The following is a 16565-nucleotide window of genomic DNA, read 5'->3' on the forward strand; positions in this document are numbered from 1 at the left end:
ATTTTCAACAAAATATTTCAATTTTCAACTATTCAAGATAAATTCTCCCATTAAAAGTGTAATTTGTAGCTGATACTTTAACGAAAAAAGATTTTAAATTGAAGTAAAAAGCTTGAATTCAGCCAAAACAGACTAATCTTCAACTAAATACATAAATTTTCAGCCAAATAGGTGAATTTGGGATAAAAAAATTCATTTCTAATAAAATAGTTCAGTTTTTAACTAAAGAGCTGAATCTTCTACGAAAATAAATTAATTTTTAACGAAATAGTTCAATCTTCGAAAGAAAAATGAATTTTCAATCAAAAAGATTAATTTTCTACCAAAACAGACAAACTTGCAACAAACTGCATACATTTTTAACTAAAATCATGAACCTGCAACCAAGGAGTGGATTTTTGACCAATTACTTAAAATTAAACCTTTTAGTTGAATTTTCAAAAAAGAAAAACTTCAATGCTCAACCAAAAAAATTAATTTCTACCAAAAAAGACGAATTTTCATTTAAAAAAACATGAATTTTCAACCAAAAAGTTAAATTTTCTACTGAAGATTAATTCTTAATTAGAAGATTAATTTTTTACAACAAAAAAATTATTCAACTTTCAACTAAAGTGTTGAATCTTCAACCATAGCATAAAATTTAATAAATTAATTCTACTCAGAACTTAGTAGTTAAATTTTCAATCAAGAAAATTAATTTTCTAACAAAAAAAAAAAGAATTTTCAACAAAATATTTCAATTTTCAACTATTCAAGATAAATTCTCAATAAAAAATGTAATTTGTAGGTGATACTTTAACTAAAAAAGATTTCAAATTGAAGTAAAAAAGTTTGATTCAACCAGAATACACGGATCTTTTAATTAGTAATTAAATTAAACTAATTTTAATTGTAATGAAAATATCAAATAATAAATTTAATTTAATTAAAACTTTTTTTTAAAACTATTTTTCATTACCCACTCGAATTAATATTAATATTTTATGAATTTTCTAATAAAAACGACCAATTTTCCACAAAACACGTCAATTTTCGAATAAGTAGTTGAGTTTTCAACCTAAAAAGTAAAATTTTCCGTAAAAAAAAAACTTAAACAAAATACAACAATTATCAACCATCGATGAATTTTTAACTAAAATAATGAATCTGAAAAAAATATTTTTTAATAAAGTAGTTCAACTTTCAAACCAGAAATTAAATTTTCCGATAGAAAAGTCGGATTTTCAATAAATAAAGATTTTTCAGGCAAGAACGAAAAATGTAATAGTTGCTAACAAAAAATTCTCACCAAAATAGTTCAGTTTTCAAACCAAATAGCTTCGTGACGTATGATTTGTTTTATAAGTAGAATTTTTTAACAATTTCTTTTTCATCATTAAATTTTCCGGCCTTGTTAGGTACAATTAGCAAAAAAAGAAATGAGATTTTGATGCTTCGAAAAAGTTTTATTCCTCTGATGCAAGTTACAAAATTACATTCGTTTAAGATACAATATTTTGCTTTCCAGCTTTCAGATGCGTATTTAAAAGATATCAGATTTAAATCGATCTCTAGATGATAAAATCAGTCTTTTTATTTATTTTTTTAAAGGAAAAAAAAATAATAAAAGGCGTTCTAAATACGCGTCTGACTTCTAAGTACACAGTAGAAACACTGAGCCAAATAAATCGACGTTAATCACCTGTACGAATTTTTTCGATGCAGCGCAACTTTTTCGAATAAAGAATATTTCTTTGAGTTTTTGATCACAAGAAATTCTTCCAAATTTTCAAACATTTAATTATTTTCTTGCACCTTTAAACTATTTTTTCTTTTTTTTTTTTAGGTAAACAATATCATAAATATGGGTATTATTCATTAAAAAAAAGCGTAGTGGACAATCACAGCTTCAAAAAAAATTACGTATTTATAAAAAGGAAACATCAAAATAGACTCTTATGAAATGAGAACATTTTCAGAAATAAAAATTACGGACGAAATCAGAGTGGTAGTTTAAAAAAAAATCTTTTCTCATTCCATCGTGTACGAAACAAAATTTTCTTCGGACAAGAATCTTTTCCTTGAATAATCTCAGCTGCAAATTTTGCAATGATAAATTGCAATGCTCTCGAAAAAAGAAAAATCAAAAACTTAAACTTTTGTTTACTTTTGTACTGTTACTGTTACATTGTACGTGAAAGAAAATCAGGTACTAAGAGAGTAAATCTTTCTAAAAAAAAAAGCTGCCGTAGTATAAAGACCACTAGAAAGACGAATTTAAAGACAAAATCTAGAAATTTTTACTTCAAAAGGGAAGTATCTTCGACGTAAGTTCGAAAAAAATAAAAAAAAACAATAATTGTCAAAGAAGTTTCTTCGCGAACTCTTGAGTTCAATATTCAACTTAAAATTTAATTTGAATAAACAAATTGCCTGGAGGCATTGAATTTCGAGATCCCTTCAATAAAAACGTGATTCGAGACTAAAATCCAATATTCTTCTTTCAAGATTCGATGAAATAAAAGTCGTTACTCTTTTCCTTCAATTTTTAAAATATTTCGCTCATGATGTTGGGAGAAGGAGGCAAGAGAACGCCGTGTAGACGAAAGAGCGCGGGATGCTTCTGAATTCTCACGTCTACTATGCTAAAAACGTTTATAATCTGGAAAAATAAAGTAGATATTTAATTGGCTTTTTTTAGAATTTCAGCAGGGTATCTAGCGTTTCTTTTTAAAAAATCCAGGTTTTCCAGGAAAAACTAAAAATTATATTTATAAATTTATATAATAAATTACATTCAAAACCCCCTTTTTTGGCGATTGTTTATTTTATTACATTAAAAAATACAGTCATAAAACCTGAGCTGCTGTTGAATTTTAAACTTTTAAAATTCAAGTTTAAAAGTTTTTTAATTAAAAAATTTTGTATTCAAATCTTCAGTAATTAATACGTATAAAACAGAAGGTACAAACATTGTTCAATATAAAAAAGTATAAATCCACGTCATCGTTTTTAATGCTCTAAGTTAAAAAATCAATCAATGAACTTAAAAATTTTCAAAATTATATAGTTTGAAGGAATTTTAAGCCAGAAACATTAAAAATTGAAATTTGTAACGGAACAATTCTGAAATTAAATATTAAATTATTTTCATTTGAATTAGATTAAAAATCCTAGAAAAGTTTCAACATTTTATTTCAAAATCTTGAAAAATCTAGAAGTTGTTTTAAATTTGTTCGAATTAAAAATTATTTTTGTATTTTTCAGAATCTCTAAATATCTGTCACAATTAATTCAATTTTTGATGCAATTTTTTAGGAAATCCTGCAAATTTTAGAAAATTTTCATGTATAAATAACAATTGAACATTTATTATTTCTAAACGAAATTTGAGAAATTTTAAGAGATATTTCGAAGTTTTTAAAAGATTGTAAATTAATTTCAAACTTAAAATGATAGCCTAATTGACAACAAAATGTACATTCTTGTAGATTTTAAACAAAAAAATTAGAAGCTTTTCACGAATTATGAAAAGCGTCAAAAGAATAGAAACATTTTCTTAAGATCCCTAGAAAAATTAAAAATACTTTTTCGTTTTTATACATTATTTTAATAGAATAAATAAATAGGTTTTAAATTTTTTTAAATAAAATATTTAAGTTTTCAACTAAAGAGTTGAATCTTCCAAGCAAATAAATCATTTTTCAGGAAAAAGTTCAATTTTCAACACAGAAAAATTAATTTTCTACCAAAAAAAGACAAACCTTCAACAAATTGCATGAATTATCAAGGAGTGAATTTTAAACCGATTACTTCAACTTTCAATCTTGGAGTTGAATTTTCAAAAAGCAAAAACTTCAATTCTCTACCAAGAAAATTAATTTTCTACAAAAAAAAGACGAATTTTCATAAAAACACTTGAATTTTCAACCAAAAAGTTGAATTTTCTACTTAAGAAGATGAATTATTAATTAAAAAGAAATTAATTTTTAATAAAGTAATCGAATTTTCAGCCGAGTAAGTTTAATTTTCAATCAAGAAAATTCATTTTTTATCAAAAAAAAAACAAAAACAAAAACAATTTTCAACATATTACATGAGCTTCCAAATAAAGTTTTTAATTTTCATTCAAAGAGTGAAATTTAATTTTCAAACTAGTATTTTAATTTTCAACAAAATATTTCAATTTTCAACTATTAAAGATAAATTCTCAATGAAAAATATAATTTGTAGCAGCTTTAACCAAACAAGATTTTAAATTAAGGTAAAAAAGTTTGATTCAACAAGAATACACGACACTTTTAATTAGTAATTAAATTAAATTAATTTTAATTGTGATGGAAATATCAAATAATACATTAAATTGAATTAAAACTTTTTTTAAACTATTTTTATTACCCACTTCAATTGATATTAATATTTTATTAAAATTTTGAATCAATTTTAGGAATTTGTTCAGAAATTCAAATTATTTCAGGATTACTTTTTGTCTATATATAAATAAGATTAATAAAATATGTCAATAAAATAGTTCAGTTTTCAATCAGACAGATGAATCTTCAACCATAAAAAATGCTTAGTAATTTACACGTATAAAATATAAGGTACAGACATTTTTCAGTATAAAAAAAATATAAATCTACGTTATCGTTTTTAATGCTCAAAATTCAAAAATCAATCAATGAACTTAAAAATTTTCAAAATTGTATAACTTTAAGGAATTTTGAGCTAGAAACATTAAAAATTGAAGTTTTTAACTGAACTTCTATATATCTGTCAAAATGAATAGAATTTTTGCTGCCATTTTTTAGGAAATCCTGCAAATTTTAGAAAATTTTCATTTATAAATAACAATTGAACATTTATTATTTGTAGATTTTTGAAGATTTTAAACATTTTCTTAAGATTCCTAGAAAAATTAAAAATACTTTTTCATTTTTTTAAATTATTTTAAGAGAATATTCAGAAAGGTTTTAAAAAATTTAAGAAATTGTCAAAAAAGATTATGAAAGATTTTACGGAAACTTTTTAAAATTTGCATGATAATTTTGTGTCTTTTAAAAACTCCTAAATATCTCTGAAAATACTCAAATTTTGTTTACAAATAATAAGTGTTCAATTACTATTTATACATCAAAATTCAACAATTTCACTCATAAATAAATCATTTTTCAAATACAACAATTCAAATTGTAATGTTGAAAGTTCAAAGGCTCTTAGAAATTTTAACGATTCCAGGCTTTATATGTAAAACAATTCAGTTTCAAATTGTTTAATTTGAAATATTCCGTTTCAATTTATTCATATTAAATAAACAGTTAAATAATGCTAAATATTAAATAATTATTCTTTTTCTTAATTAAAAAATTTTTAATTGCATGGATTAAAAATGGAATATTTTAGACTGAACCTATATTTTAAATTTAGTGAAAGCGTTTAATTACAAAATACATTATTATGAAGTAATGTTTAAATTAATAATAGTTTACAAAGTTTCAATCGGATTTCTGCATTTTTTGAATGATTAAGTTTTTCGAGTTGAAACAGTTTAATTTTGAACGTCAAAGTCTGAAAATTTTCATATTTTGAACTAATTTAAAATCGTTTTCCCAAAACGTTTTTTGTTCATTCTTTAATACTTAAAGTACAGGTCCATTAAAAAAATGATTATTTATTTATTAAATAAAAATGTTTTTTGTTAAAAAATTTCAACTTCAAAGTCTTTCAATTTTTAATTGTTAAAGTCTTCAAGACGGAATTTGAAAATTGTTTAAATTGAATATGGAACCTTGAAAATAAAAATGTAAAATAAAATTTTGTAAGAAAAAACTTTTTGAATTACATAAAAAAAAAAAACAATTCAACTAATTATTTAAAAAGCTGTTGAAATCGAACGTGGACAGATTTTTCTTCCAAAAATTTGTAAAATTCCCGGTCAAAAAATAAATTTTATTGAATTTAACAACAATTTTATAACTTTTGGTAAAAACCAATAATTTACGATTTTTATATTAGAACTGGTTGAAATTTGAAGGAGTTATGGAATTATAAGCTAATTTAAGTTTAATATTTAAAAAAAAATTAATTTTCAACAAAATAGTTGAATTTTATCCAAATTGTTGAATTTTCAACCAAATGATTGAATTTTAAACAAACAAAAAAATTGAACTTCAACCAAAAACTGTTGCATTTTCAATTAAATAATTGCATTTTTTAAAAGGCCCTTTAATTTTTAACAAAGAAGATGAATTTTAAATCCAAAAGGAAGAATTTTTTGTCCAATTAGACGAATGATGAACAAAACAAATGAATTTTCAATAAAATAGTTGATTTTCTTAAAGAATACTGGAACTTTACACGACAGAAATCAAATTTTAACCAAATAGTCGAATTTTAAAACAAAAAATATTCAACTTTACAAAAATTGTGGAATTTTCATCACGAATAGTTTAATTTTAGACAAAAATGAGGAGTTCTCAACGAAAAATTAAATTTCTGATATTTAAACAAGAAAAAATTCTACAAAGTAGTAAATTTTAAACCAAAGAGTTGAATTAAAACAAAATTCAACAAAAGAGTTGAATTTTTAACCAAATAATTTAACTTTCAACCTATAAAGATGAATTCTTAACCCAAACGACGAATTTTTCAACCCAGAGGATTAATTTTCTACCAAAAAAGACACATTTTCCACAAAAATAGATTATTTTTCGAATAAGTAGATGAATTTTCAACTTAAAAACATAACTTTTCAGTCAGAGAAAAAAAAATTCAATAAAATACATCAATTGTCAAACAGCGATAAATTTGTAACTTTTTAGAAAAAAAATGTCAACGAAATATTCAAATATTTAACACAAAAGATGAAAAATACATTTTTAACCAAGTGTTTCTTCGATTTTTATCCAAGTGCTTAAATTTTCAGGTTAACAAATGTCAATTTTTTGACAGAAATTGCATTTTTAACTGGAAAAGATAAATTTTCAGTAAAAATAAATTTCATCAACTAGTTGAATTTTCAAAGAAAAATGAATTTTCAAATAAAATAATGATCTGCAACCAGAAAAAAAAGAAATTTTAATATTGTAGTTTAACTTACAAGCCAGAAGTTACATTCTCCAATAAAAAAGCCGAATTTTCAACAAAGAAAGATTTTTCAGGCAAGAAAGAAAAAACTTTGAACAAAATTGTTGAATTTTCAAGACAAAAGATGAACTATTTGTAAAACAGTTGCATTTTCAACAAAAAAGAAACAAATTTCAACCAAAAAGATTAGTTTTCTACCAATTAAGACGATTTTTTAACTAAAAAAGATCAATTTTCAACAAAAAATGGAACATTTAAATTTTCATGGTTTTCGAGCAGGTATTTACAATAAATAAACGGTGGGTATTTTTTTGTCAACAGAAAACAGACAAAAATTACCATCGTTTATTCAAAAATGGAAAAGTAAGATTTTCAAGTAAGAAATTAATTTTTAATACAAAAAATATATATATAAATTTCAACAAAACAATCCACATTTCAACCCAAGAGATAAATCTTTATACGAAAAAATAAGTTTTCAACAAAATGGTTCAACTTTTACCAAATTAGTCGAATTTTTTATTTAAAAAACTTTATTTTCAGACAAAAAAGGAATAGTTATATTTCCAGATAAAAAATTAAGTTTAAAACAAAAAAAAAATTGTTTTAACAAAGTACTTGAAATGATTATTTTATATTTTAAATAATTAAATTTCAAGTTAAAACATTAATGTTTAAGCAAGAAGATGAATTTTCAATTAAAACTATGGAATTTTAAATTTTCAAATAAAAAAATTGCTTGCACAAAAAAAACTAACTTTAAAATAAATAGTTATTCAACTGGAATAATAGTTAAATTTTCAGTATAAATAAATAATAATTTGCAATCAAAAAAATAAAACAAATTATATTACAAGTAAATAAATTAATTTTTAACCGCGTACTTTATTTCCAAATTGAAAGATGAATTTCCAACTAAGAGGATAAATATTTAACTGGAATACTTAAATTTTTTATCGAAAAGAAGAGTTTTTAAACAAGAAGATTAACTCGCAAAAAAACATAATTTTCTACCAAAAGTAATCGATTTTTAAAAAACAAAAAAAAAAGAATTTCCTACAAAATAGTTGAATTTTCATTAAAAAAATACAAATTTTCATCCAAATTCTTGTATTTTGAACAAGAAAAGATCAGTTTTCAACGAAAAATGGACATTTAAATTTTCAGTTAAAGGAATTAAATTTTCAACCAAACTCAATAATAATAAAAATAAATAAAATAAATAAAATAAAAATTAATTTTCTACCAAGAGGCGAATTTTTTACAAAGTAGATACATTTCCAAAGAACTACTTTATTTTATAAATAAAAAAATATAATTTTTCAACCAAAAACAGAATAGCTAAATTTTCTGTTAAAAATCTAATTCTTAAAAACAACAAAAACAGGTATTCTTTCAAATTCCTTTCTTCTAAATCCGAATGATAATTCTATAAAAAAAATTCTCCTTCCATGTCAAAAATTTCCCGTTCCAAGTGAAATTATACATATTTACGGAAACTGCCTGCCCTAAAATAAAAACAATAACTATTTTCTAAAATTCCCTGTTCCAAGCCAGAATAAATTAGGAGTAAGCAAGTAAAACCGAATAAATTCATTTTTAAAATTGATAAAATGATTAAAATTCGCGGTCAAGTCGCCAACCTGAGGATCACGCGAATAATTCAAGGACTTTCCCCGGTTTTCAAGGATTTCAAAGACACTAGACACCCTGATTTAAGAGATAAAATAAAAAATTTTAAGTTTCCGGAAATTAAAAATCACCTGTTTGAGTTCGGATCCTTTCCAGCTAAGTTTGATCGTGGGAACAGATCGCTCCTCAGCATATTCCGCTGTAACTTCTTCCTCCATGTCAGCAAAATAAACACGAGCCTTTAGTCCCACCTCGATAATAATCACGTCGATACTTCGATTTTTCACATCCATGACAACAGCTTGCGTGTTCAAGGGACCTCTCAAGTCAAGGAGATACGTGAAAAATAATTCGTTGCTTTGTTCCTGAGCCACTTTCGCAGAATACTTCTTAACGTTGCAATTCGTTGCTAGTCTGTCGATCAAAAATTATTTTTTTTAAAAACTAAACTTAGTTTATTGAAATTACGACTTTTGCAATTTCAACTAAACATTTAGGGTGAAGTTAGAGAACTTACTTTGTGCACAAATAAGAATTCCACTTTGGATGTAAATCGACATTTCTAATCGAAGCATACAATAGACGGTGGACAATACAGTCAGAATAACGACGTATAGGCGAAGTAAAATGCGTATAGAGAGGAACATTCAAAGCATAATGTCTTAAAGAATCCTCCTCTTTAATCGAATTTGAGCATCTGTAAATTGCCCTCTGAAATAATCAAATTTAAATCTAATAACATTTCTATTCGTTTTATATTTATTTATTTAACATTATAACAGGTATAAACTAATGAAAAGACAGACTTCAAAACCAAAAATCCTCTCAAAAAAGGGGAAATAGGGGGATTTTTCGCGAAAATAAGGAAATAAATTCTTTTTAAATTATATTGATGTAGTGTAATTTTCAACCAAGAATGATGAATTTTTAACAAAAAAGATTAATTTTTCAGAGAACGGTTTACATTTCAACAAGATAGTTGTATTTCCTATCAAACTGTTAATTTTAGCAGATCAATTTTCCAAAAAACAGTTGCATTTTTAACCAAGAAGATTCATTTTTGACCGAAAAGACAAATTTTCAATAAAACCTTTGAATTTCTAAATATAATTGAAAATATGACTTTTCAAGGAAAAAAGTTTAATTTTAATAAAAGAGTTCGATTTTCAACCCAGAAAGATGAATTTTCAATAAAACAGTTGAAATTTAACAAAACAATTGAATGTTTTAATCAAATGGTAGAATCAACAGCCAACACAGAGAAACTTTAAATTAAAAAGATGAATTTTTAACCAAAAATTTGGTTAAAAAATTTTTAAAAAAAATCAATTTTCAAACAAATTAATTGAACTTTCAACATGAGTTTTCCACCTAATAGTTGAATTTTTAGCTAAAAAATTACTTGTTAAACAAAACGGATTTTTAGTAATTGGTTTCAATTTTTAACCGATAAAGATACATTCTCAATGAGAAATGTAATGTGCAGTTGATAAAATGATTTCAATTTTAAATAAAAATCAGTTGAATTGACTTTGAAAGAAAGAATCTTCAACAAAATACATCATTTTTCAGCCAAGCAGATGAATTTGTGAAGAAAAAAATTAATTTACAACAAAATGTATAAGTTTACAGCCAGAGTTGAATTTTCTACAAAAAAAAAATTTTAAATGAGTCGAATTTTCAACCCAGCAAGATGACTTTCAATCAAAAAAATTCATTTTCTACCACAAAACGCCAAATATTCAACAATTTATATAAATTTTCAACTAAAATTTTTATTCTTCAACCGAAAAGTGAATTCTTGAGAAATTAATTCAACTTCCAACCAAGTAGTTCAATCCTCAATCAAAACAGACAAATTTTAGAACAAAAACTTGAATTTTCAGCCCAAAAGACGAATTACTTAGCATTTTTAACCCGAAAATATTGATTTTTCAACAAAAAAGTGAATTTTTCACCAATTAATTTAATTTTCAACCAAGTAGTTGAATCCTCAACCAAACCAGATAAATTTTGAAACAAAAAGTTGAATTTTCAAACAAAAAAGATTACGTTTTTACAAAAAAACAAAATAATAAATTTTCAAGCAATAAAAAATGTAACAGTTGATACTGCGATAATAAAAAAAATGTTAATTTAAAAACAAAAAATGTTCATCTGAACTAAAAAAGATGATTCTTAAACAAAAACAGTTGAATTTTCTTCCAAAAAGGAGAATTTTCAACAAAAGAGTTGACTTCTAATAAAATAATTGAATTTCCAATCTAGTGGTAGAATCCTCAACCAAACAGGTAAATTTTAAAAGAAAAAGTTACATTTTTCATACGAAAAAGAGTTCGTTTCTTCCAAAAAAGAGATGAATTTTCAAGCAAGAACTACGAATTTCCTTCAAAACAGTTGAATTTATAAATATGATTGGAAATATGCTTTTTAAACCAATAAAAGTTTATTTTTAATAAAAGAGTTGAATTTTTAAACAAGAAAGATGAATTTTCCATCAAAAAGACGAATTTTAAATAAAATAATTGACTCTTAGCGAAATAATGGAATTTTCAATCAAGCGGTAGAATCCTCATCCGAAACAGATAAGCTTTATAACAAAAAGTTAAATTTTCAAACAAAAAAGATGAATTCTTAAAAAAGAAGAATAATTTTCTTCCAAAAAAGACAAATTTTCATCAAAACACCAAAAAATACTTTAATTTTAAATCAAAAGCCTTCGAATTCAACAAATTTTTTGATTGAATAAATTATTTGATTCCCTAATCAACAGAGATTAGTTTTCAACCAAGCACTTGTATTTTTACCCAGAAAAAAATTAATTTCTAAACCAAAAAGACAAATTTGCAACTACAAATAATTTTTCAGTTAGAAAATAGAAAAATGTTTAACTAAACTGTGAATTTTTCAAGCCAAAAAGGTGAATTTTCTGAAAAACAGTTGAATTTTCAACAGAACAGTACATATTTGATCCAAAATAGATGAATTCTAATAATAATAATAATAATAAAAGAATAAAGTAAAGAGATCGTTCATTATAAATAATGTTTTTTTTGAGATTCTAATGATTTAATTAATATGTTTAATTTAGAAAGCTTTGACAAATTATATTACAAGATATTCTCCAACAAACAATTGAATTTTCAATTTAAAAAAGTTTAATGTTCATCAAAATAGTTGAATTTTTATCTAAGAAAGAATAGTTTTGAACCAACCATGTAAGAGTCAAATTTTCGGTTAAAAAACCTAATTTTCCATCAAGCAAAAAAAACCAAGAAATTTCAACCCAAGTGATAAACTTTTAACTAGAATGATGAATCTTCAACTGGAATAGACGAAATTTTCTGCCAAAAAAGACAATTTTTCAACAAAATACATGAATTTTCAACTAAATATTTTAATCTTCAACTAAGAAAAACAAATTTCTAAACATATAGTTGAATTTTAAGCGAAAAAGATAAATTCTTAACTAAAACAAATAATCATTCACTGGAATAGTTGAGTTTTCAAACAAAAATAAAATTAAAAAAAATAATTTTAAATCAAGACAATTAATTTCTACAAGGAAAAAGACAAATTTTCAACAAAACACATAGATTTTCAACTAAAAAAGATAAATTATCAACAAAAAATTAAACAGTTAAATTTTCAGTCAAAAAGAACAATATTGAAAGAAAAAAAAGATCATTTTCTAACCAAAGTGATGAAGTTTCAATTAAAATGATGAATCTTAAACAACAAAAATAATAATTTTTACCAAAAAAGTTTAACTTTCAACCAAGTAATTAAATTCTCATTATCAAAAAGATAAATTATGAAGGAAACTAAGAACGATTTTTCAGTCAAGAGAGAGAAAAAATTGCAAACAAACTGATAAATTTTCAACCAAAAAAATACACTTTAAACCAAGAATATTAATTTTCTATAAAAAAGAAAGAATTGCCCAAAAAAAAAACAAGACTTTTGAACCAGTTACTTGGATTTTCAACTAAGAACGATAAATTTTGAACCAAAACGAGGATATTAAAATTTTCAGTTAAAAACCTTGATTTCAAAAAAAAATTTAACAAAACAGTTAAATGCAATCATATAAAGCTACTTTTAAAAATAAAGAATCATTATTATTCAATTTTATTTTGGAATTAAAAAAAAAGCACGCCCTCGAAAAAATTCTCCGACGGTAGGGTAGAAACCAGAATTAACTTTCAACTAAAATAATGAATCTTCAACTGGAATAATTCAATTTTCCGTAAAAAATTAATTTTCAGGCAAAAAAATATATTTTTCAACAAAATAGCTCATTTTCTAACTAAAGTTTTGAATTTTCAATTTAAATAATGAATATTAAACAACAAAAATAATTTTTAACAATAGAGTTTTAACATCCAACCAAATAGTTAAATTCTCAATAACAAAAAGATAAATTATGAAGGAAAGATGTAGTAGTTAATATTTCAACCTAAAAATATTTTGAATTTTAATAAAAAACATTTGAATAAATCCCAAAAAATACAAGTTTTCAACATGAGTTGAGTTTTCAACTAAGAAAAATGTTTTAGTCAACTAGAAGAAAAAATTGCAAACAAGTTGTTGAATTTTCAAGCAAAACGATAAATTTTCAACAAAAACTAGAATATTAAAATTTTTAGTTAAAAACATTAATTTCAACAAAAAAAAAAGAGAGAAAAAATTTCAAACTAATAAATTTTTAAGCAAAAAGATACACTTTTAACCAAGAGTATTAATTTTCTATAAAAAAGAAAGAATTTCAGCAAAAAACAAGACTTTTGAACCAGATACTTTAATTTTCACCTAAAAACGATACATTTTTAACGGCAAATAGAATATTAAAATTTTTAGTTAAAAACATTAATTTCAACAAAAAACAAGATTTTTTAACAAAGTAGTAAAATGCAATCATATAAGGCTACTCTTAAAAATAAAGAATCATTTTTATTTAATTTTAGATTGCAATTTAAAAAAATAATAAGCACGCTCTCGAAAAAATTACCCGGCTTTGAAAAAAATTCTTATTTCCAGGTTTCCAGGTAGGGTAGAAACCAGGATTAATTGTCAACTAAAATAATGAACCTTCAACTAGAATATTCCAATTTTCAGTAAAAAAAAATTAATTTTAAGCCAAAAAACACGATTTTTCAACAAAATAGCTTTTTTCTAACCAACGCGATAAATTTTCAAGCAAAAAGATGGTTTTTTTTTAACCAAGACTATTAATTTTCTATAAAAAAGAAAGAATTTCAACAAAAATCATGAATTTTGAACCAGATATTTGAATTTTTAACTAAAAACAATTAATTTTTAACCAAGATTAGAATATTCAAATTTTCAGTAAGCAACATTAATTTAAAAAAAAAAAACAAGAAAAGAAAAACGAATTTTTAACAAAATAGTTCAATGCAATCATATAAGGTTACTTTTAAAAATAAATAATTATTCTTATTCAATTTTATATTACATTTTTAAAAAATAAGGACGCTCTTGAAAAAATTGCCCGACTTTGACCAAAATTTCCTCACATTTCCAGGTTTCCCAGGTTTCACAAATTGACATTCTTGAGTGCCATTTTCTTAAATTTTCAATAACTTCCGAAATAATCAACATTTTTCAATGTTCTTGGGCTCATTTTGAAGCTATTTTTTCATTATATGTTTCATATATTTTACAAAAATATTTTTGCTATCAAAAATAATGTTGCAATTTTTCCAACTTTTTTGTTACAACTTCAAGTTCTTGCAATTCGAAAAGACATTTTTTACAACTTATACTCGTAAGCTGCAGTGATACAATGAAAAAATAGCTTCAAAATAAGCCCAAGAATATTGAAAAATGTTGATTATTCGGCTTATTTTATACAGAATTTCGAAAAAAATCAAATTTTTAAAGAGAAATTTTTTTAGCTCTGGTATAATTAAAATTAGCAAAATTTATTCCGTCATCAAAAAGAGGTGGTCTAAAACTTTAGCACGGCAGTATACATATTCATTTATTTTATAAGCTGAATTTTTTTAAACTCACTTCTTTTTAAGCCTTCTTGTGCAAGTTTCTTACACAATTTTATTTTTAAAGTTTATTTAAAACTTTTTAAACAGATTTTCAAGATTTAAAAATATATATTTTCTTATTGAGTTGTATTCATTTAGTTTGCAATTGAGCAAAAAAACGAGGAAAGTAACTTGAGAACAGGGAAAAAGAGGAATTCCTTAAACAAAAAAAGGGGTGTTTTTTTTAGTCTGCATACATCACAAAAGTAGAGAAAATTAGTCTAGCGATTTCAATCCCAAGGATTGAAGACAAAAAGTAAAAACACTGTCGCCAGAGTTAAAAATCGATGATAAAGAAAAAAGAAAAATTAAAATCTCACCGTCATGGATTTGGCACAGAGAGAATTAATGACTATCATTCTACACTTTGCCGCGAAATTTTCCGTCGATTCGTTGCTAACTTCCGACTCGTATTGACTCAAGCTCTCTTGCAAAGTACCAGCCGATTCAATATTCAAAATCACTCCAAACTTTTCGAGCATGTCGCGAGTTTGAGTCAAAACTCGCAGCGACGGCTCTTTGTGACTTCGGAGTAAAGCTGATTCTGGAACAGTGTCATAAAGTTGTCTCGCCACTGTCATGTTAGCCAGCAACATAAACTCTTCGATGAGTCTGAAAAAATGTGCAATTTACAAGCAAATGATTAGAGTTGGAAAAATTAAGTCTCCAGAGTGTCTACACAAAATCCTGGACAAAAATTCCCTGACAATTCCACATTTTTCCAGGTATTTCAAGTATTTTTCAGCTATTACTTTTCATTGTACGGAGCCATTCAAATATTTCGCATTTTTAAAACAATCGATTAGGAATATGTGTAGAGTTTCGCGAATTTATTATGAATAATTTTTGTTCCAGATTCGAGGGATTCAATTGATATGTTTATTATAGGAAAATTTTACGAATTATATTACAACTTAAATAATACTGAAAACATAATTAATATCATAATTCGAATTAATTTTTGTTTTATTTTCTTATACTTAAAATTCAGTACATATTTAACTGACATTAATTTTTGAAATAAAGATATTGCATTTTCAACAAGACAGATTAACATTTAAATAAAATTAATGATTTTTTAACGAAAAAGTTGAATTTTTAACTAGAATAAAAGGAAAAATTTTCAACCATTCAATTTTGAAGTAAAAAAAAGATCAGTCTTCAACCAAAAGTGGAATCGTTAAAAAAATTTATTTAAAAAAAAATTTCAAAATCGACTCAATGTTCAACCAAAAATACGAAATTTTCAATTAAAATGCTGAATTTTCAACCGAAAAAATTAATTTTTAATACAAAAAAAATATGAATTTTCAATCAAGGAAATCAATTTCTACCAACAAAGAAGAAATTTCAACAAAACAGTTAATTACAGCAATATAAGTCTACTTTTTCAAATGAAGCGATAAAAATCGACTAACATTTTCTGTTTAAAAGCGTTTATTTTTAAGAGAAAAATTGGGTTTTATCTCTAAAATTGAAGAAATATCATTTTTACCGATTGAAAATCTAATTTTTTCGAAAACAAAGCAAGTTAGGAATATCAATTCATAGTTCAATGTTGTTCCTCTTCTCGAAATCTATAAAAAATTACCCATCCCAGATGTAGATCTTGTGTATTTTAACGAAAATTTAAAAAAAAAAAAGAATGAAAATGGTATTAAAGCGACTAAAATAGCATTTTGTTTTTGGATGACGTTCAAAAGTTTTTCTTTCAACTCTTTTTTAATCAAGTATCAATATTCAATATTTTCAATCAAGGAGATCAATTTCTACCAACAAAGAAGAAATTACAACAAAATAGTT

General features: G+C 24.1%; 1 protein-coding gene across 2 annotated transcripts in view; it reads right to left on the reverse strand.

The window, feature by feature from the left end:
• Positions 1–1427: 1427 nt before the first annotated feature.
• LOC117169092 (DIS3-like exonuclease 2) overlaps positions 1428–16565 on the reverse strand; it is a 32337-nt gene continuing 17199 nt past the window's right edge. For both annotated transcript variants that reach the window (XM_033355218.1, XM_033355219.1), the window contains exons 5-8: positions 15083–15374; positions 9218–9411; positions 8832–9114; positions 1428–2644 (exon numbers count right to left, since the gene is read on the reverse strand). In XM_033355218.1, the coding sequence (XP_033211109.1) occupies positions 2531–2644; positions 8832–9114; positions 9218–9411; positions 15083–15374 (883 nt within the window). In that variant the 3' untranslated portion in view covers positions 1428–2530. The remainder of the gene's footprint in view (positions 2645–8831; positions 9115–9217; positions 9412–15082; positions 15375–16565) is intronic.

This window comes from Belonocnema kinseyi, chromosome 3, assembly GCF_010883055.1.
Source record: "Belonocnema kinseyi isolate 2016_QV_RU_SX_M_011 chromosome 3, B_treatae_v1, whole genome shotgun sequence".
Taxonomy (NCBI): Eukaryota; Metazoa; Arthropoda; class Insecta; order Hymenoptera; family Cynipidae; genus Belonocnema; species Belonocnema kinseyi.